The sequence below is a fragment of the Bactrocera dorsalis genome, chromosome 1 (genome assembly GCF_023373825.1).
Source record: "Bactrocera dorsalis isolate Fly_Bdor chromosome 1, ASM2337382v1, whole genome shotgun sequence".
Classification (NCBI taxonomy): Eukaryota; Metazoa; Arthropoda; class Insecta; order Diptera; family Tephritidae; genus Bactrocera; species Bactrocera dorsalis.
This window is the reverse complement of record NC_064303.1, coordinates 27,718,247-27,741,574: the sequence shown is the minus strand read 5'-3', so window position 1 is coordinate 27,741,574 and position 23,328 is coordinate 27,718,247. Positions and strand designations below refer to the sequence as shown.

The 23,328-nt window shown below is 36.1% G+C and overlaps 3 protein-coding genes across 3 annotated transcripts in view; 2 read left to right on the top strand and 1 right to left on the bottom strand.

Moving 5' to 3' along the window:
- Nucleotides 1–7,506: 7,506 nt before the first annotated feature.
- LOC105221792 (protein daughterless) lies at nucleotides 7,507–12,373 on the bottom strand. The gene is made up of 2 exons (XM_011198904.4): nucleotides 11,691–12,373; nucleotides 7,507–11,241 (listed from the first exon to the last, which is right to left on the bottom strand). The coding sequence occupies exon 2, from the start codon at nucleotides 11,174–11,176 to the stop codon at nucleotides 9,044–9,046; it is 2,133 nt and encodes a 710-aa protein (XP_011197206.2). The 5' UTR covers nucleotides 11,177–11,241; nucleotides 11,691–12,373; the 3' UTR covers nucleotides 7,507–9,043.
- An 848-nt stretch (nucleotides 12,374–13,221) lies between these two features.
- On the top strand, nucleotides 13,222–14,010 carry LOC105221791 (active regulator of SIRT1). Its single transcript, XM_011198903.4, has 3 exons — nucleotides 13,222–13,383; nucleotides 13,523–13,752; nucleotides 13,806–14,010. The coding sequence occupies exons 1-3, from the start codon at nucleotides 13,317–13,319 to the stop codon at nucleotides 13,926–13,928; spliced, it is 420 nt and encodes a 139-aa protein (XP_011197205.2). The 5' UTR covers nucleotides 13,222–13,316; the 3' UTR covers nucleotides 13,929–14,010.
- A 162-nt stretch (nucleotides 14,011–14,172) lies between these two features.
- LOC105221790 (uncharacterized) overlaps nucleotides 14,173–23,328 on the top strand; it is a 28,299-nt gene continuing 19,143 nt past the window's right edge. Inside the window, exons 1-6 of the mRNA XM_011198902.4 lie at nucleotides 14,173–14,417; nucleotides 16,901–17,404; nucleotides 17,472–17,784; nucleotides 19,142–20,250; nucleotides 20,651–21,410; nucleotides 21,479–21,567. Of these exons, the coding sequence (XP_011197204.2) occupies nucleotides 16,913–17,404; nucleotides 17,472–17,784; nucleotides 19,142–20,250; nucleotides 20,651–21,410; nucleotides 21,479–21,567 (2,763 nt within the window). The 5' untranslated portion in view covers nucleotides 14,173–14,417; nucleotides 16,901–16,912. The remainder of the gene's footprint in view (nucleotides 14,418–16,900; nucleotides 17,405–17,471; nucleotides 17,785–19,141; nucleotides 20,251–20,650; nucleotides 21,411–21,478; nucleotides 21,568–23,328) is intronic.

Here is a 23,328-nt window from a genome sequence, read left to right as displayed (position 1 = left end):
GGGCCTAGTTAACAACATTTGGCTCGAAAATGTCGGATCTTCTTGGAGCTTTTTAATAGTCCTTAGAGCGAAGCGTTGTCGCTTGGGAAGGTCGAGTGGCTTCAGTTCTTGTACAAACTGTATTTTGAACGCTTCCAACTCTCCACGGTCTTCGTTTACACCCTCAGCTATGGCTGCTATGTTTTCTTCATTGCGTCCGGCATGGTCAATTCGGTCGAATATTTTCCAATAGTGAATACTAAATCTCAATATGGGTGATGGTGTTGCGAAAAGTACGCTCAGTAGACCGATTGTTTTGACCATAAGTTGAGCGAAGCACGCGAAACAAATTCTTTAGAGAACGTGAATTGCTGTAATAAAGTTGAACGATTTGTAAACGTACTTCAAGCGTAAGTCCTTCCATTCTGAAATGCCTAGAAGGGCCATTGCCACAACATTTGTATGATCAAGTAGTGCTACGAGTATAATACAACAGCATGTATACTGAATTATAGCATGTTAGTTTCTCCTTACATTGAAACATAAAAGTAGTCATAACTTCGAAGTCGTAGACAATTTCGTCTATCTTGGGACCAGCATTAACATCAACAACAACGTCAGCCTCGAAACCCAACGCCGAATAACTCTTGCCAACAGGTGCTAATTCGGACTGAATAGGTAATTGAGAAGTAAAGTCTTTTCTCGATGAACAAAGACCAAATTCTACAAGTCACTTATCATCAACGTTCTGCCATATCGTGCAGAGATAAGGACGAAGACAACATCTGATGATTCGTTGTTATGAGTTTTCGAAAGAAAGATTCTGCGGAAGATTTATCGCCCTTTGCGCATTGGCAACGGCGAATATCGCTGTCGATGGAACGATGAGCTGTACGAGATATACGACGACATTGACATAGTTCAGCGAATTAAAAGACAGCGGCTACGCTGGCTAGGTCACGTTGTCCGGATGGACGAAAACACTCCAGCTCTGAAAGTATTCGACGCAGTACCCGCCGGGGCAAGCAGAGGAAGAGGAAGACCTCCACTCCATTGGAAGGACCAAGTGGAGAAGGACCTGGCTTCGCTTGGAATATTCAATTGGCGCCACGTAGCGAAAAGAAGAAACGACTGGCGCGCGGTTGTTAACTCGGCTATAATCGCGTAAGCGGTGTCTGCGCCAATTAAGAAGTAGAAGAATAAATGAGTAGAGCTATCTAAAGGTACATTGTGCCATGTTCTCTATCACATACTACTGTGCCAAAAAAAAGGTGACATTTGAATTTAAACTGCGCGCGTCGAAGGATTTGGAGAATTATTTTTTTTAGGTTGGTAGTACTGTCAGTCACATTTATGTTGTTGTTATTTGTTGAGCAAAGAATTTGCATTAAATTTTGCATAAGGAATCAATTTACTGCTGTGGATACGTTGAGGAAGGTGCAGAAAGCCTTTGGTGATGAGGCTATGTCTAAAAAAAAATGTTTACAAGTGGTATAGTGAGTTCCAAGCCGGCCGTGAACGTGTCGAAGACGAAGAGTGTCCAGGGCGATCATCAACCTCAACCGACGAAGCTCACGTTCAACAAATCAAAGATTTGGTGTTGAAAAACCGTCGATTAACAATTAAAGACCTTGCTGATGAAGTTGGCATATCGAAAGGCTCAGCCAATACCATTTTGAAGGATGTTTTGAGCCTCAAGCGCGTCAAATCTCGACTGGTACCGAAAACATTGAAGTTTTTGGAAAAAAGGTGTCGCGTTGAAGTGTGTGAAACGATGCTTTCCGACTACCAGGGTGTCATGAAATGCATTATAACTGGCGATGAGACTTGGATCTATGCTTACGACCCCGAAACAACCGATCAATCGAGCGAATATCGTGCCAAAAGAGAGCCGAGACCAAAAAAAATCGCGCCAAAGTCGCTCAAAAATCAAGGTCATGTTGACTGTTTTCTTCGATTATCGTGGTGTTGTGCATTATGAATTCCTTCCAACCGGTCAAACAGTCAACAAGGAATATTATTTGAACGTTATGCGTCGTTTGCGTAACGCTATCCGCCTAAAAAGGCCGGAATTGTGGAAAGACAATTCTTGGTTTTTACACCACGATAATGCACCATCCCATACTGCTCTCGTAATTCGTAATGATTTCGCCAAAAACTCAACCCCGTACCGTATTCACGCAACCACCGTATTCACCTGATCTGGCGCCGTGCGACTTCTGGCTGTTCATCAAGCTCAAAAGACCGCTCCGGGGACACCGTTTTTATACGATAGAGGAGATTCTAGCCAGAGCGAAGACGGAACTGAAGGCCATCCCGGAAAGCGACTACAACCAGTGTTTCGAAGATTGGAAAATCCGTTGGCATAAGTGCATTGCATCAGGAGGGGATTACTTTGAAGGGGATGAAATTGATTTGGAAGAATAAAGAATTTTCAAAATAAATACAATGTCAGCTTATTTTTTGGGCACATTTATATACTCAAGGTCCCAACAATCTGATTATTTCCAAAAACTTGCCGCCATTGAGATGATGAGACCTAGCTAGATTAATGGATCCAAGAGCCTTGCGCCTGCGTCTACAGATTGCTGTACAATCTATAATCAAGTGCTAAGGAAGTTCCGATTCAACGGCGCAAAACCGGCAATGGCACACGAGACTGTGCCCATGTTGGACAGGTGCTTCCCGAGCTATGTGGAGAATGCGATATGTAGACAGAATTTGTCTTTGGGGAGGTTAATTATATATTTAAACTTTGCTTGGTTGAAACCTCCCATTAACAGCTTTGCATGACGCATATACATACCTGCTGATTGCTGCCAATAACTTTCACCAGCGCACTGGCGGCTAAACCTTTATGCCTCAGAGGCGCAGACACAAGCAAGGCAAGTCTTTGCAATTGCGATAGTTGATGTCCTAACGAAATATGCGATGCTTTCGGTAGCCAAGAAATGGCTCCATATATAAGAATTGCTGATGTTTGGCATACAACGCCAGGATTACCGTCTGTTTACCTTGAGTGCTTTAGACAGATTTGTCAACTCGGCAGTTTTCTGCCAAATTTTTTGGAGAACAATTGATTTCCACTGCGCTCACTCACAAGCGCGCAGCTCTTTGTTGTATGAAAACAAATAAAACCAACAACAACATTGAAAAATTAAGTACATATAATATACACATGTGATATATTTTACCATTTTAATAGTATTAATACATATAATTTCCTTAGTTCTTCAACCATTTTCGTTTGCTATACATATACATTATTTCTCCTCTACTCTTCTCTTTCTCTCTCTCTCTTGTTTTCCCTTTCGCTCTCGCTTGCTCACTTACGTGATAACGCATCGACGCGTGGCCCTTTAAAATATCCACGAAAATACAAATCAATTGTAAAAATATAAAAAAAATAAAATAAAATAAACTTTATCTTAGCTAGGTATTTAACTTAAAGCATATAAACATAATATATGTACTTGTATGTATGTAGGTAAAACAGCTAACTGGATGTATATAATTAAAATACTATTTTTTTTTATTTTATATTTGTATGTATGTATGTTTTATAAGGTCTCACAATTAATTATGGTTTGTTGTTGTTTTTTTTTTTTAAAAAATATTTTTATTGATTAAGTAATTACTGCTTGATGAAATTTTCTTGCAATGCTTTCAAAAAAGTACAAAAAACATTCTTAGTATAAATCATAATTAATATAACAAAAAATTAACTAAGTGTGCGCGTTTGTATAAAATATTAACTTACATGCGATTGTAACTAAGCAACTTAATTTGAATTTTATTTTATTTTTTTTATCTATATTTATATAACATAATGGCATAAAAAATGTTGTTGCTTTCACTACTTGGTAATGTCAATTGTCGGCGCTTGCGGACAGGTAGGTAATTTTAACGGCATAATTGCAGCAAATCAAGACGCATTGAAGAGACAGCAGCACAGGGTGGCAATAATTATTATTTTTGTAACTTTTTCCTTGGACTTTTTTTAATTATGTTTTCTTTCAGTTACTGTTTTAATATTATTATTTTTAATTATTATTCTTTATATAATATTTTTGCATTATTATTTTTGATTTTATTATTGTTATATTTTTTATAAACTATTTAAATTAATTTCTTTTTCTAAAAATTTAAAATAGTGTCTTTGTTCTAAAATTTCGACACTTATTTTCTGTTTTTATTATTTTTTTTTAATTTAATTTTGATTTTATTATTTTAATATTTTTTTTTATTTGTATAGTTTATTTAAATATTTTTTAATGGAATTTTATCATTACATATTTTTTTATTATTATTATTATATTTTATTTTTATTATTATTATTATTATATTTTATTTTTATTATTATTATTATTATATTTTATTTTTTGTTATTATTACTTATTATTTTTTATAATTTTTTGAACTTTCAGAACTATTTTTTATATTTTATTTTTTTAATAATTTTTTTATTTCACATACATACATACGTATTACTCACTTATTATAATTATTTCACATTTTTTTTTTTATTTTTAGTTTTTTAAATGTCAAAATAGTTATTTTGTTGCAAAATTTCGACACACTATCAAAGCAAAACCAAAATTCATTGCCAACATACTGTTGCTGCCACCTATTCATAACACGCTTTGCTGTAATTAATTTATTTTTTACACAAATAATATTTTCACAAATAAAAAGTGCGTTTAAGTGTAATATAGTAAAGAAAAATTAATAAATTTAGTTAAAAACTCTTGCATAACCAGAAAACGTTAAACTAGCAAATTATAAATTGACACACACATGCTGTATAACAAAATAACTGCAGTTTATCGCCTTGCGGTTCTTTCATTTAACACAATAATTAAAATGTCTGACACTAATATTTTTCTGACAATAAAGGGCCAGCGTGTATGTTTGCTACAACAATTGCTTATGAATTTATATAATATTTCTTTACAATTAAATTTGGCCAACTGGTTTTGAGCTGCGAGCATGGCTTGCAATATTTTTGAGACGTTGTTTTTTATTTTGTTTTTCATCAAATAACAAACAAAATTTGCTGTATGCGAGTTTGCTGTGACTTTTTATAAATAAAAAATAAATTAAAACTCGAATTGGCAGCAAAATACGCATGCGTATTGGGGATGCTTGAGCAAAACTATTGGCACTTTGTGTTGAAAATGCTAACTTTGGCGTATGGCAATAATTTTTACCGCATATAACAGTCAGCAAATGCAATACAACAAATTTCGACCGTTATTTAGTGCAGTGCGCAAGTGTGTTGTTGCGGCGAAGTTGCATTCACAATCCTGTGGAAATGCGTTACACATGCGTGATTTTCCACATTCACACTGTTGTTGTTGCACTTCGCCGCAGCGAGCACTTCACGTTTTGGCATTTCAAAAAGCACTTGCTGCTGGTTCACTATAACTTTCATAATTATCTTACACTAACCTGCGCGCTCGTCTTAACTGCAACAATTACCCAAAAAATTTCTTAGTTACACTTGAATTTCTTATTATACCGTTCTTTTTCTTTGTTATCAACACTCTCAACTTGCATAATTTTTGTTTTTTGTGCGGTCTTAAAGGCTATATCATTAAATTTAAACCATTTTATATATTTGTTTTTATTTTTTATATATATAATATGTATATATAGTCATAATAATTATTACATATGCATTTATGTACCTATGTTTATATGCAGCTAATAATTAAGTATTATTAATCTATGTATGTATATATGTAACTTCAATTTGTGTGTTTGCTGTGTTGTTTTTATATTAACTTTATTTTATTTTAGCCCATATCCACGCCTACCTCGCTTCATTCGCACGATTTTACTTCACTTTACTTGTTTATTATATTACAAAACAGTTCTAGTACTTTTGTTATATATGTATATATGATGCAACACACCGCTCGGTGACCGCCAAGGCAGCATTATTACTCACTTTCACAAATTTTATTGTTATGAATTATAATTTTTTTTAGTTTTAACAGTCTAGTGACAACTATTTACATACATATGTTTATACTGCAATTCGAAATAGTTTTGGCTGAAATTTCATATGCTCACAATAAAAACAGAAATAAAATAATTTAATTTTGGTCTAACAGTTACAGTTGCTACATTATGAAGAGTTGGACAGACAGAGATAATAATGATAATAAAATGTCAGCATGACATAACCTAATTTGTCAACTGCAGCTGGAGTTTAGTACTACATTTTACTTGACACACCTCTAATGATTCACAAATGATACGTACTAGTGCCTTAATACTCTTAAAAAACGAAAATTTGTCATTAAACTTTGCTATGGCAGAATGTATTTGATTGTCAGACGGGTATTATAATCCCCTATAAGCTATATGCATTATTTTATATTGATTAATTGAGCTAAAACGATGTTTAGAGACTTATGAAAATCAAAAAACAACAGCAGTGGTGCAAATAAACTTAAACCGAGCTTTACTTTTGTTTGAAGAGAGTTCTGCTAATAAATTTATTTAAAAAAAATATAAAAAAAAAATGTAAAAAAAAATATTAAAAAAATGTAAAAAAATATAAAAAAATGTAAAAAAATAAATAAAAAATAATAAAAAAATAATAAAAAAATAATAAAAAAATAATAAAAAAAAAAATAAAAAATATATATAAAAACTTAGAAAAAGAATAAAAAAAAAAATAAAAAAAATAAACCAAAATAAAAAAATTTAATTAATTCCTTTCGTTTTTATTTTTAATCATAAACTAGAAAAAAAAACATTTTATTTTTAATTTTCATTCCGGTATTTGGGTTAAAAAAAAAAAAAAAATTAACCCCAAAAAAGGACTAAAAATTTAAAACGTTTTTTTATTTATTTAAAATTGAAAAAATAAAATTTTAATCCCAAGTTTATATTTAAATATTAAAAAAATATAGTTTTAAATTTTGAATCGTGATCTACAATTTGGTTAACTTTTGAAAAAGTTTTTTTTTATTAAAATTTCAACTAGTTCAACACTTTTTGTCTTATTTATATTTAACTGCTCTTAAATTAAGAGTTTCAGTTTATTTGGGATTAAAACTTAAACTTTCAATTTTATATTTTTGTTATTAAATATAAAATTAAATTTTCTATTTTAAAATGAAAATTTTTAAACTCAAAACAGAATCACAAATTAGTTTTTTAAACGTAAAATTTTGGATTAAAACCTAGACTTTAAATTTTAACCGCAAATGTGAATTAAATAATGAAAATTTATTTGTTATTAAAAATTTTTATGATTAAAAAGTTCGTAGTTATACTTTAAATAAAAAAAAATTATTAAATTAATAAATAAATTTTCAGTTTTTAATTCTGATTTTTTTTTAATAAAAAAAATAGAAATTTCTGAGCAAAAAAATTTAAAATTAAAAGTTTTATTGCAATTTTTTTAATTTATTAAATTAATAAACCAAATTTTTAATTTTTTTTATTATGATTTTTGGAAAATTAAAAAAAAGAAGTTTTTGTTCTTTATTTAATAATAAAATTTAAAATTGAAAGTTTATATATGAAAGTTTGTATTTTTGAACTAATTTTGAAGTTAGATTTTAAATTTTTAATCCCAAAATCGGAAATAAAAATTTAAACTTTTGTAATTTTTTAAACAAAAAAATGACAACCCTAAAACTGACACTGTCTCGGCATTAAACTTTTCGCATTTCGCACAGCGGTAAATCGGCAAATTTGCGAAAATGTTTAGAAAACTCTAAAACTTAATTTTAACAATATGTAAGTAAATATGTGTATTAAAATTTACTAAGCCGAAGGTAAGTAAGCTCAGTCTAAGTACATATGTATAAGACACTGTTGTTATTAACATTCCATGTTTTTGCGGTAAACATTCCAAATTCAAACTTTAGCTTTTATAAAAAGAAAAACATTTGAGGAAATAGCTGTTAACATTACTGTTAGCTTCACCGAGCGTTTGGCCTTTTTTTAACATTTTAGCGTAATTACAAAACCTTACTGCTTATAAAAATAATATTTAAGGTGTGGAGTGTAGGAATTGAACTTTGTCTCTTTCATGTTTGCTCTAATAAAAAGATTTTTTTACCTAAAGCAACAACATACTAAAAAGCTGTATAAAAAAAACTGTATGAGAATGAATTGATTTATGATGGCGAATAAAATCTATGCACAATTACGGTTAACAAACGAACGACAAACGAAGTGATACAAAATCTACTTATCATTATACTACTTAATGTATAAAAGGTATAGAAAAATATGGCTGTCGTATGTACAAGCGTTCATAATTTGTTGTTGTACGACAAGTAGAGAATGAAGTTAAATAAAAAAATTGTAATAAAATAGCTTGTCGATAAAATTCTAAACAAATCAGCACTGTGTGTGTAAGATTAAACAGAAATCAATAAAAGAAATCAGCACTAACTAAAAGAAAGGTATAGAGTAGGTAAAAAAAAAAACATGTGCGTTTCTCTTGTTAACTACACAAGATTAACGCATAGAATTAGCAGTGAAAACTAAAAGTATACTACATACATATATGTACATACATATCGTGCATATGTATATACTATTTCTTACTCAATTATCAATTATATACAATTGTGACGCTACTATGTGCGTGCATTTGTGCTTCCGTAGTATGAGTGTGGTGTGTGTTAGAGCGTGGTGCATTATATGTATTAGCGTACCACCACTACCAACATAGAACAACCGAACATCACTATTGTTATTCACCGGGGCAAAATTGCAAAGTGGCAACAAAGAAGCTGTCTTCTTTGTTTGGCTGCCTGCCTACCTACAGCTGTTGGTGCTGTGCGTGTTGGGGTTGCAATTGCGCATGCGCATTGTTGCCACTGTGTTGTTGTAAATGTGGTGGCGGTGGATGCCTGCGCCGGAAAAGATTACTCAATATTTGTTGCTCCAAATCGATGGCGTTCGCTGTGTTGGCGCTATTATTGATGGCCTCCTGTTGCTGCTGTTGGGTACTGTAAGGTATTTGGGAAGTGGGAGGTTCAGTCATGAGTGCCGTAGCTGCTGCTATTGCCGCTGCTGCTGCCGCCTGCTATTGTTGTGGATGTTGTTGTTGATTATGTTGTTGTAGATGTGGTGGCAATTGCACACCACTGCCTTGTGGTGGCGGTACAGGCAGGCCGGCTCCTGGTGGTACAGACACCTGTGGCATTGGCGGTTGTCCGTATACACCACCGCCTGGTGGTTGTGGTAGCATATGATGTTGCGCGGCAAGTTTCGGGCCATCTTCGGCTTTTTCCTCTTCACGACGCTTTAAACACGCCGCTTTCGGGTTCAGGTTACGTTCGCGTACCTGCTGTTCCAGCGTCATTATCACTTCCACGGCCATATTTAGTATGCCGAGTTTCGTCTGTGGTTTATCCGATTTGAGGTGTGTCATACACATTCGTCCCAGTTCTTTTAATGCTTCGTTAATGTCACGTATACGTATCCGTTCTCGCGCGTTATTCGCTTGGCGGCGTTCCTTTTCGCGCATCGCTTTAACGGCAGGTTCTACGTCATCGTCATCCTCGGCGGATGAGCAATACCGACGTGGTCGTTTGGATCCCTTCCCTGAGGCTCCTTGCTGATTGTTGTGCGTAGCCTCCATTGAGCTGGTCGGTTTGCTATCGGGTCCGTCGACAATACCGCCCATGGCACCGCTCATTGATGAAGTAGAAGCACCGCCACCTGAGTTGGCCGCTGCTGCTGACATTGCAGATGTTGCAGCGGCTGCTGCTGCCGCTTCTTTTCGTTTCTTTGATGACTTCGATGTCGTACCAGTTGCACTTGAAGTTGTTGTTGTTGTTCTTTCCATTTTAATTTGTGGTACTGTCGATTGGCTACCATTTAGACCACTACCGACTGCATCAAGTGGCGGACCATTACCAGCTAGAACTTCGTGTGGTGAGTGTAGATTTGAGACGCCACTTGTGCTACCAACACCACCAACCATATGAGAGGGCGGAGACGTTGGCACAAAACTAGATAAGCCATCCATGTTGTCCATGGCAGAAAGAGCTGCCCCTACACCGCTCAGCAATTCAGGCTCACAATGATTGCGTAACACATTGAGCGCGTCATCAAGACGTTCCTCCATACGCGCACCCTGGAAGACAGCTGCCATTGTATGCAAACCCGATGGGCCAACGTCAGTACCATAACTACCGCCAACACCCATGCCACCTCCAACCGAGTTCACACTACCCCCAGTACTATTGAGAACCGCTCCCCATGGTGCTCCACCACCGTTGCTGCCAACAACTGATTTGTCCAGCAGTGATTGTGTTAAACCACTTTGCGTCAAAGGCGGTGGGGAGTTTACTGGCGTTGAAGGATTTGAACTAAAACTGCTAATACTTTGATCGGCAGCGGCCGCAGCCGCAGCAGTCATATACATGTGCTGTCGCAAAGAGGCAGTCGAATTTCCCGCAGTTGCAGAAGGGCCCTTCGGTCCTAGACCCATACCGGTAACACCAACGCCTACACCAAAGGCATCAGATTGTACCGCTGGACTGTGTTGTTGGCTGTGATGGGAAAGCGGATGATGTCCATGAGCGTTTGCCGTCGCTAAAGTATTGTGCTGTGGCGAATTGTAAAGCGTCGCTGGCGAGTGCGCTGCAGGACCGCTGATTTGTTGCATATTATTGCTACCACTACGAAAAGAACTCATTGGTGGTAATGATGTAGGCACTGGACTGTGCATGCCCACACTATCAATAGGTAACCCGCCACCCATACTATTGCCACCAGTCATACCATGATGCTGTTGTTCAGGATTGTGGTGTTGCTGTGGTGTTAAGTGATGCGGATCCAGCGGTCCATTGTTTTGATATGAGTTTGGATTTCCATAGCCACCAACTGTTGACGAGTACCAGCCTCCACCAGGACCGCCACCAGCCCCAGGTGGAACACCACCACCACCATTTCCGAGATTTGTGTCAAAATACTGATTTACTCCAGTTCCGCCATCAGCGAATCGATTACTACTTCCTGGGGTGTCATGCATAGGATTAAAGTCGTCGTTAGGGTACATTCCATTTTCCATGCCCAGACCGCCATAGGGTGATTGATAGCCGCCATTTCGTTCCGCACCGCCAGTGCTTGGTTGTTTGTTTGCGATTTTATTAAAACAATTCTGAAACACCTCATAAAGGTGCATGGGCTCGTCATCACTGGTTGCCATTGTGGATTTAATATGTGTGTTATATATGTATTTCTTCGTAATAAGTAGCTTAGAGAAACGATTACCTGCAAATATATGTATCATTAGTATCACAATATATTTTTATCTTGCGTACGGCTTGTTCCCTTCTGTATTCAATCCAAATATTTTATAAGTATTAAATTTTTAACCAAATTAACAAAGCTTATTCATACAATTGAATGTTCAAATTTCTCCATTAAATGTATTATCCCAATAGATAATTTAAACATTTTTTTTAATACGTATAACATTGAATATTAGCGTACGTTTATTTTACTCTAAATATAATTTGTTCACAAATTTCAATTTCTTTTAACATTATTCATATTTAAAGCACAATAAGCACACAAAAAAGGATACGTGGCCTATAAAACCTCCATAGGTTTCACCTCCTTTAAATGCATTTTATAACTCATTAAAAATTTACGAGTTGTTATTGAACTACTAGGGAAGCCACCTTAAATATTTCACACCAAAAATCACATCTACTCACGCTTCAACTCCTTTGTTGGTTTTCTTTCCTATTGTCTTCGTAGTAGTTGATTTCTTGTCTCTTCTTCTCCCGTATATATTATCGTTGAACAGGTATGAACGAGCTTAGTTCGCAAGAGTAAAGTTCGAGGAAACTTCCTCGGTCTTTGAACGTGCACACAGAAACACAAACAACTTTTACACGGTGTAAGGGGTATGTTCTAGCATGGGGACTTACAGGGGTTCTCGATACTTTTTAATTAGGCAGCATAGGCTGCGCAATGTGATGTAGGGACCTCAATATTATGTCGTCACTATAATTTTTCAAATAATCACTTTATGAAATATAATCTTAAGCTGTTGCAGCTTCAGGTTGCGTTTTGGACGAATGTTGATGCTGCTGTTGCCGTTGGCCACAGCTCGGCTCGCTCGCACGCACGCACGATTCTTATTCAATGGCTTTATTGCCCTCTTCGATGCGTCATTACATAATCCAAAAGGCGAACGAACATTTTTCTGATATCACACTACACTTTTTACACGATTCTAATTAAAAATTGTATAATTCTATGGGAAAATTGTGCAATTTGCCCCAACAAAACCCCACCAAAAATTTTGATATTAGTAAACTATTGACATGGAAATGCACAAGAGAAAATGGCGGCGTATTTGTTCACTTCGTTCAGTTTGCTCGAGTTCATTTCGTTAAGTATTTCGTTTACTTTCAAGTTTTCTTTCGTTCGGTGGGTATAGGCTTGTTTCATTTTTACTTTTAAGAGGGTTGCCTAATATTTCTAAATATTTGTGTACGTTGATTCGTTAGAAAGGACATAAGAATACTGAAAAATAAAATTTAAAATTGAATAAAATAAAACAATGCGTTTTTTATTTTATAGCTCTCTAATGTATGTCGATAAGCAATGTGGAAGGTTTGCAAACATTTCTTTAAAACTCATTCCATAAAGATTTTAAATAACTTTTTATGGGACCCTAAATTATTGAATCAAATAATAAAAAAATATTGGATATATCTAATCATCTTCTCATCTCTTCAGAGCATTGATCGGTAAACTTACACATTCAAACGATTTATATTAAGCCATTTTTAATTTAAATTCTTTGAATACAAACTAATAATTTTTAATATTTTTTTTACATTTTTTACATTGCTTAAGTGTTTAAACCCGAATTCTAAATTATAAAATTCACAACCCGCTTTCAAATCAACTGCGACAAAGCATATTATCATAAAAACTCTGGTATCAAGAGATATTAACTAAACCGATAACTAAGAATGTATGAAGATTTTACCAAAAAAAAATAAGTGAATCAAGCTTAGAATATTAATGAACTGTGGGCAGTAAACTTAAAATATGAGCAAATCGAATTTTTAAAAAAATTGTACCCTATTAACCTGTTTTCCTTGTACATATTAATTTATTTATAATATTTAGAAGAATGTGTTTTAATTATATATATTATATTTTGACAATCATCCCTGTTAATGGTGAATTATTAAACTGTTGAAAAAATCACACGTGTTTGGTGCAACCCTGTTGAGACAGGAGGTGAATCAAAATAAATACAAACAAATCAAAATTGCTTCAAGCAGAAAAACAAAAATATCAAAACAAAATTGTTTTAGGAAATGTCGCTGAAACTATTAAAACAAAGTTTGGATATACTAGATGAAACATCATCTAATAATGAAAAAGGTGTGTATGATGACAAACGCGGCCTTATGACTTCAAACGAAACGAGATCAAAGTGTAGTATCTGTTCTTATCAGCTTAACTTGCTAATGAAAAGTTTTGATTTAATACTGACTTAAATAAACTTTAAAATATTTTGCAGCTACACAGAAAACAGCAAAAACTGTTCCAAGGAATGCCCACTTAAGCAAATCCAAAAGGAAACAGACAAACAATGAGCAACATCAAACTTTAATGTCTATAACTAAGGAAAAAAAGAATATAGAAGATGTGCGCAAGGAGTTGCAGCCCGACCAAAATAAAACAAATACAAACCTTAAACGCTTATTGGCGCTTTCGCAAAATACAATTACTCCCAACGATGCTAATAAGGTGAGAAGTTATGATTAATTAGTATTATTAGTTTTTCATTAGTAAAATTGCAGATTATCAAGCGAAACAACAAAGGCAAAACAATAAAGACGGCAAAGAAACCTAAAGTGCTGAAATCAATCTTCACAGAGGAAGACTTTTTGGCTTTCGAAAGAGAATATTTTCCAACCAGCTAATATTGTGACAATTCATTGAATGAAAATATTTATATTTAGTATGTAATCAAATTTCTGGTTAATAAATGCTGTACATAAACAATTTGTTAAATTTTATTTGAACAATTTGTAAAATTTTAATACAAGCCTGACAATTATACAAGGATTTTCGACTTGTCACAAATGTCACTGTGATGCACATGCGCATAGAGAAATTGAGGGTTTAAATCCCAATCAGCGACTTCAAACCGAATGTGTCATTCTCTGCAATTAGTTAAACACCATAGTCCGGGGCGGTAGTCGGTCTGGTTGTCATTTAATGCACCGATGGAAAACGAAAGTAAAAATCAATTATTCATAAAGGGTGTGAGTTGTAAAAAAATATAAATTCGCTTGCAAAATTCAACATGCAGCATGTGATTTTCAAATAATATGGACATTAAGTTTGCATAAAACAATTTGTGTGCGGCACAGCAGTAAATAAAAACGCTCGGTGTTACACAAAAAACGGTATGTGTTGCTGAAAAGATTGCCAACATACAGCAAGGATAGTGAATCAAAACTATTATCCTAAGTGCTGTTTATTGATTTTTTGAGAAAAATATTGTAAAGCTATTCAAAGTGTTTCCTAATTATATTATTTTTGTAAATAACGCAAAGTAAGTTACTAAATATTATATACCTTGAGTTCAATAATATAAATCTGAATTTAATTAAAGTTCTTTACTATTATATTTGCAACAGCAATAATTGTTTAATATGTTGAAATCATTTTAAGTGTAATATATGTACATACATATATATTGAAAACATCAAATATATAATGTTATAAGCAAGTTTTGAACACAAATTTCTTTGGTTTTTAACATTGAGTGCTGTTGATCACTAGTAGGCTTTCGTTTGTAAAATCGATTTGCATATATGAACCTTGTTGCAATTAAATATGTACGAGTACGTATGTACATAAGTATGTTTAAGTAAATTACTTGAGGTCTCAAATTACTTTCTGCGGACTTAAGTACGAAAAAATAATTCCAAAGAATTCATATTTTAAAGTGGTTGTTTATTACCAACATACGAATATATACAAGTACAAGGTGTTTTTTTGCGAGTCCTTCAGTAAAAAATACTAGACAAACATTTGATGTACAAACATACATACTATTTACATATAGGCACGTATTTATCCATATAAAAATTTATCATACGTTGTCATACCAATATGACTCAAAAGTAAATTTGAGGCGTGTAATTGAAACGGAAACAGGTTTATATGTTTGTACGTATGCATGTATATGAACTAATTAAAGTGTTGCTTAAATATAATAATTTTAAATGAATAAAGTAACAATAAGAAGTTTAGTTTATAAATTAAATTCCTTACATATAATTCTAATTTTTAATCTTTTTAATTTTTAATTTATGATTTAAATTGATTTGGTCGAGTTTAATTTTTAAATCCAAACATCTTGGATTAAAAAGTGAGAAAATAGTTTTATACTCTTACAGAGAATAATAGTTTTGTTCAACAGGAAGACGAGACGAGTTGAAACCACTGTGACTGTTCGTCCGTTCATGCAAGATGTAACTTGAGTAAAAATTTATATATGTATATGTATATTCCTTGACAGAGGAGCTTGCAGATGAAGATATAGAACTGTAATTTGATGCAGGGGGTCGCAGTAGCAAAGGGTCCTTGGAAAAAAATTGGCGTGGTCCCGCCCTCTAATAGGTTTATTGTACACATCTCATAAACCACTAAAGTTTATTAACAAAACTTCGACCGACAATGTAAAAATGGTTGAAACCGCCGACATCCCATATAACGGTACTATTAAAAACTACTTAAAGCGCTATTCGTTCTATCGACAGTCGGGTCTACGTAACCGGAAGTGCCAGGATTTTCATCTGGCCAAGAACTCTACACCTGGTAGAACTCTGCCGCTACAAGAACAACAACCCAGTGCACGATCTTATGTCATCGTTACATGATCTCGATGACAACTGACCTGAATCTTACCACAGGAATTAGATAACTGTTCAAGGTCAATGACTTTGTCTAACTTAAAGACACAAGATGATCGAGTTGAAATTCAATTCAATGGGCATACCGCTTTTTTAGCCGGCAGTTCACACTGAAGTCTTGAAAACCCGTCAACAAAGGGGAGTTTTATCGCCCAATAAATCTCCTTTCCTCAGTAGTGAAGACACTTGAGGCCTTGCTACTCCCGACATTGTGGTGGTGGTATTTTCTCCCTGTTGCTTTTTATTTTCTACATTTCGAAACTCTCTCGACCACCAGAGGAAATTTCTATCACCTCGCAATTGAATCGATGACATGTGCTCTCCGACCTTTCTCTCTTCTTCGCTGCACAGAACCTAACACTCTCATCCACTAAATCCACAGCGACCATATTCACTAACTGGACGAAGGGGCACAAACATGACCTTAATAATGCAGTGGTGGTCAGAAACCCTAAGATTTTAGGTGTGACATTCGATAACCTGTGCTCCTTCATTCTTCACACGACCGCTACTATTTCCAAAATACGGAGCTTCAAAAAAAATCCTCAAGTTGCTAGCCGGCAGCACATGAGGAAAGGACAAAGAAACGTTGTTGGCAACATACAAGGCAATCGGCCGTCCGGTCCTTAACTACGTCGCACCAATGTGGTCGCCTAGATGCAATGAAACGCAGAAGACGAAGCTTCAGACATGCTAGCCTAGCACTCCGGACTACAACAGGATGCTTCTTGATGTCTCCCACCGAACACCTGCACAGTGAGGCCCGCATGCTGTCAGTTAGCGATCAAAATAAACTCCTCTCCAAGCACTTTCTGCTATGGTGTTTTCGTAGAATCCTTAACACTTAATTAATAAATACAGTTAGCTAATTTAGCAAACGAATTCAAATCATTGTAACCTCCTTACTAATAATTACAAATTTTTTTCTGATTAAATTTTCACTACAAAATTATTATTTTTGTTTATAGATCGCGAGCGTTATGCGAGTTCCCGACATCACGTTAACAGCTGGAAATGCTGCACAATTTACGCACAACACTAATAACCCAACAACACTACAACAACAACAACTGACAACAACCACATCGCCGGAGGAGTCCTTACGCTCTTTACAACCGGAACGTAAAGAGTTAAATAAGAATGCCAATTGGCCGGTCAATGGAGTGAATGCCACGTCTACGGGTTTCTTCGATTACTTACCTAGTGCTCAGTTTAGTGACACCTCAGTGTATACCTCTTCGGCCGATGAGTTTGTGCAACGTGCACTGAGCTCTTCCCTGACAGTGCCATATGAATACACAAATCCTGCGTTGGTCGGCAGCAGATATGAAGAATACTACCAACGAACGAATCCACAAACACAAAATTATCTAGAGAATTACGGTGGTAATAGCAATAGTGCCTATAAGGGATTCCAGGAGGTGTATGTGAATCGTGCCGCAATCGCTTTAGATGATTACGAAAAAATCAATGTTCGTTTTTGACTTACCGTTACACTAAATATTTTATATATTTTGAAAACTACATTTTTTATTTCAGCGTGCAACAAAATTCGGCAACTCTAACTCCGTTACGAGTGCTGTGGTGCAACAGAGCGATAATTATAGCACTTGTGCAGTCAGAGATGTGAGTCAAAGCGATTATAAAAACGAGATGAAAAATGATATAGGCATTACCGTTAATGAACCAAATTCAAATCATCAGCAACAAGTTAGGCCAATAGTTGCGACAGAGGAGTGTTCCGCCGGAAATGCGAACGATTCGGAAAATTATTATAACGATCAGTCTATGCTGGATTTGTGTAACGAACGCGATCTAAAATTAAATGTCGAACAGCACAACGATGAATTAGGTAAGGTGATAATCTATATACATATATGTACATATGTATGATGTACTGCATTGCTCTTACGGAACTGGGGTCTAGGAAACCGCAGTGAACCCGTGTTTATATCCCACCAAGGTGTCACAATACCATTTGAGTCCACATTTAGTGATCTTGTTATCTCGCTATAAGTAACATTTACCTAACCTGAAAATTTTTACCTAAATGAATTAGTTCATACCGATTTTCCAGTCCCAACTTTCTATTCTAATCCATTTTAAAAATTTTGTTCACGCTTTGACTTGTTGATAATGTGAAATACCTAGGGCTAATTCATGGTAGAAAGCTTTCATGGAGACCAAATCTTGAGGAGAGATGGGTACCGTATATTGATGTAGAAGAGCTTTAGGGAAAAGGTGGGGGTTCTCACCAAGGGAGGTGTTATGGCTCTACGAAACCGTATTCACCTAATGATGTATTCGTCCGGTGGAGCGCGTTCGAAAAGCCTATACTTGTTAAGCAACTGCATCATGTCCAAAGAGCGGTTCTCATAACAGCACTTAATGCCATTTTACACATTGTTTTTCAGGCAAAAATAACCGCTATTGAGGTGGCAGTAGAGATGTTTTAGTGAAGTGGTCATCCACTCCGAAAGCAGAGCGTTAATACTAGCGCTAAACCTGCTAGCTGTGCGCTCAAGGAGTGTCTGTCCTCATTAGAAATAGCATCAAGCTACGTCATCAAAAGACTCGTTTGGGTTCCTGGTCATAGCGGACGAGATGGCTAAATGAAGCACCCATGCCCCTCTTACATCGAAATGAGACCGAGTTGGATATCCATTGGCTTCGCGTGAGCTAAGAAGGCGTTGGTTGACAACCAGCTTCTATGCCACTGCAAGATCCTTTTGAACTAAAGTAGAACGCTGGAGATTTTCTGAACTGCATTCCTTTAGAAAAGTTCTTCTTGCCACAATCGTGGGGTTCTTGTTTGGAATAGAAGCGAGCACTTTCCCACTGTCCAGCCTTTGCAAGACTGATGTTGAAACCCTGTCCAAGTGATCTTACTCTGGTCGAATCAACCTCATAACCTAACCTAACTTATGTTTTCTGGATCGCTTGAAGTTTTGGGTAGTTATTTTATCGTTAAACCGGTTTGGTGGGAAGTTCAGCAAGTAAACACATACATAGTTATATACTTTTGATTAAATCTCTTGAACCAACTTCACGGTCCCGTCCACTTGAGTATTGGCAGATTACAATTATAAGACGCATCCAAGCCACTCAGAAGGCACCTCACAAAATAATGTGCAAGAGAGCCTTCTATAGGATCCACCATACAATTTGGTATTTTTAGTATTTTAAAAATTTCCATTGTTCCATTTTAGATGAATATCTAACATCACCAACTTCATCGAGCGTCTCTTTGAGCACACCACAACGCTCCTACTTTCCGCGTGGTATAATCAATCCAAACTATCCTGGATTTCAACATTTAGCGCACACACTCTCCGAACATTTTATCGGTTGCACACCATCCGATTCGTATGACAGTGACATGTCCGAGTGTGAAATGGAGTTGAGCGCCGACAGTTGTGAAGAGCTGCCCAGCGAGGAGCAGCAGGCAGAGTTGAATACGAAACTGAATATCTACAATAACAATAGCAACAGCAACAGCAACAGCAGCCACAAGAGAGCACAAGTCGAGAGTCAGCAATCTACAGACATTGCACAGCAGCAATGGCAGCGGCAACAACATCAACAACAACCCAACCTAACAGCTTACACCGATGCTAACAGCAATAGCGCCACCACACAGCATGTGAGCAACGATGAGCTCCAGCAGCAACAACAGCATCAAAAAGAGCAACACAGCAAATTGGGCGCATTAATCGCAAACGAATTGCACGATAACTTAAGACAATTGCTCACTTTGAATGTGCCCGATAACTACTCCGATGCCTATATTATAAACTCTGCGGATAATTTTGCCTTTCGTTGTGATCAGAAGTGTCGATTAGTCGCTCAAATCTCCGATGAGAGACAGCAGGTGTACGGCACCACGCCTGACATTTTGTTAAAGAATTCTAATTTACGCGTAGAAGAACTTTCGAAGAAGGAGAATCGTCCGGATCTATTGCGCGGTGTAAGTCCACAACCACTGCGTAAACGCACCGAAATGGCTTTTGAAGATTTCAACCAAATTGAGCGACCAGAAAATTCGGTGGAAAAACTCGAATTGGAACGAAAAGAGGTGCAAAAGTATGTACCCAGTGAGCGCCGTAGCAATGCTACAACGCCAGTGCGTTCCCATGATAACGGTAAAGAGGACGGTGTGGGTTTTGGTATAACACCAGTGGATATAATTGGCGATTTCGAGCAGGAGGTGGAAAGAGAATTTGGTCTTCTGGTCAGCGGCTACAGGCGTTTGGTCGAAACCAATGACGAAGCAAACGAAGACGATAATGAGGTCGGACAGCCACAACCAATTGAGAAGGTAATGAAAATTAAGATATCTAGAAGTATTAAATGGGTGGAGAACTTTTCAATCTGCCTTCCTTTGAAAATTTACATACAAACCATTGTAGATTTTCCAATATCTTTAAATCTTATGTATAACAAAACACTTTGGGTTTTAGGCCGTATTTAAGATGCCATATTAAGTGTTTTAATCATGATCTTATATTTACTGTTGGACCTACAGAATTAATTTTAACAACGTCTTCCCTAAGATATTAAAAACGACAGTTGATAAAAGCTTCGGCTGTCATTAGCTTACCGTCGCTTCAGAGAAGTTCGATCGACTAATTCACTTACTTTCTCCTCATATCCTCTTTCTTTGTCATCTGGCATTATATTTATAAACCAAAACCTTAAAAAACTCTACATTTTTCTAGGTATCGGATGCGATGCTTTCGAGCGCAAAAGATCTTATTGACTCCGATAAATACGTTACAGCACTACAACAAAATAAGGAAGATGAAACCACCGAAGTTGAAGCGAAAGCAGAAACAGAAACGGATAACAAGAGTGGTGGACAAGATCCAACAATGGACTTTATGGAGGACAATAATGCGGTCGACTGGTCGTATGGACGTTGCGGTGATTCCGAAGAAATAAATGCATGTCACGCCAAAGAGCGGGAATGCAATAGCCAAAGAGAGCGAGATGATGTTACAGATGTAAGCACCGTTAGCAATACAAGTAGCGCACAAATGCGACCCAAATACCAAAAAGCTTCTTATGATGAGCGTCAGCTACCGCCCGTAGCCATTGAGTACAAGCGTTGTCAGCAAAACTCACGTAACATGCGAAAATCCGCGGGACAAAATCATGAGAAATCAGAGAAGCCCACTAAAGCGTCAGGTGGCACTAAGATTGGACGTAATTACTCGAAAACGGGCTTTACCAGTCGATTTTTCAGTTCGAAGCGCACCAATATGGGTGGTAGTTCGAGAAATAGCGAAGAAAATTCGAATCGTCGTCGTGAGGAAGCCGAAATGCATCAATATCAACAGTTGATTAGCAACAAGGAATTAATTTTAAGTAACAGCCGCTATACGAAAATGTCCGCGTGGGCGGAATATTTGAAGAACTCGGTGAAAAATCATGGCGGCAAGTGCGCAAGCACCGATTTGGCTTCACCAAGTGCTTTGGGTAATTGCGCTTTGCGCGATGTGCTTTTATGCGAAGTATCATAGTCATAAACTGTCATTTATTTACAGATTTGTTTGATGCTTATAAAATTGGTGGAGATTTCGATATGGAAACCTTGCAGCAGCATCTTAAACTGGCTAAAGAGATTGAGAAAAAGGTGAGTGGTATATTATGTTTGGTAGGTGAGTAGTATTGAAGCATCAAACTGCTTCAACATCAGACTCGTTTGGAAGTCGGAATCATTGGAAACATATAAGAACTTTCTTCTTCATTACCTAGCCTTTGCAAGACAGATTGAACCATCTCGGCAGTCTTCTAGACATAGCCAAGCTGATATTAGCCACCTGAACAAATATGTGATAGGATCAAAGCGCTTTGCCGATTTATGATGGTCCTTATGATCAATTTTATTGGAGTTCTAGGTACTATAACGGATCGGCGTTATAAACCGTCCAAGTGAGATCTCTATTAGGATGAACCATTTAATCTAACCTAACCTAATATTTTGGTACTCTTGGTTGTTTTGAAGAAATAGTCTTATCATAGATTTGTCAAAAGCTTATAACCACGCACCCTAAATAAATCGAATTAGTTAAGTTAGGTTATGACTTGATTTAGAAAACTGTATGTGTCTCTTTTCTTTAATTAAATGAATAAGGTTAGAGGCGTTTTAGATTATACAATATGGCAAAACTATACAGTCTACAGTACCGACCGGTAGACCCTGACCAGATCTGGGATTCCGGTTTACTGATATACATAACTTTGGAAATTCGAGAAACTTTGGGAAAATGGCTTCTTATAGCTTTATAACATCCACAGGATACAATTTATTCCGTATCTGTTGGCTTTAAATATATGACCTGTTTTTTGTAGTTTCAGAGCATGATTCTCTTCTTCGTTATTGGCGTATACACACCTTAAGCAATTAAAGCTGTGTTTACGACAGCGCGCAAGATATTCTTCCTTTTCGCTGTTTGGCGTTAATTGGAGATAGCCAGAGCCTCTTCTACTTGGTCTTTCCAACGGAGTGAAGGTCTGGCGTCAAAAACGCTCAGATGTGAAGTGTTTTCATCCAATCGGGCGCCATGACCTAGCCAGCGCAGCCGCTGTCTCTTAATCCATTAAATTAATGAAGGTCTTCTACTTTACAGTATCAAACTTATACCCTGAACAGGTTATATTCAGTTTCCCATGAGGCTTGTAACACCCAGAAGGAAATGTCGGAAACCATATAAAACGTTTATGAACTTATTAAGCCATCTCCGTCTATCTGTATTTCCCGAAATAGTCGTTTAGTTTTTAAGATATAGCTGTACAATTTTGTACGCATCCTTTTCTCCTCAAAAAGTTGGTAATTTGTGAGATCCAACGATATCGAATCACTATATCGTAGACCTGCCATACGAACTGGACAATCAAAATCAATACTTTGAATGGAAAACTATTTTATTTTACAAGATATTTTTACAAAATTCGGTAGGATTAACGTCCAAGACAACGCTTTAATCTTTGAACAAATTGTTCAGATCGGATTACTATAGCATATTATATGAGGCATATATCTGTTTTTCTTTCATGAACCTTAAAATTCGCTAACAAATATTTATAGTATTACGATACTATTTTTACCAATCCTAATATGCACTGTTGGCTCGTTTATTTTTCTCAGTGTACTTGTCATACAGTACATTGTACGAGTATTTGTGAAGTACATAAACATTTTTAATTTTTAATAACGATTTACCTGTTCATAATTTTTGTTTTTGTTCGCTGACTTGTGCACATGATTTGCTTTCATTTGCGAAGCTGCTGGATGGCACAACGTCACTAAGCTAGCCACCAGCCGCCAGTCTATTGACTAGTAGTCAGCAAAGTGGGCAAACTGGCGCTCAGTTAGTTAGACGGACAAGTCAAA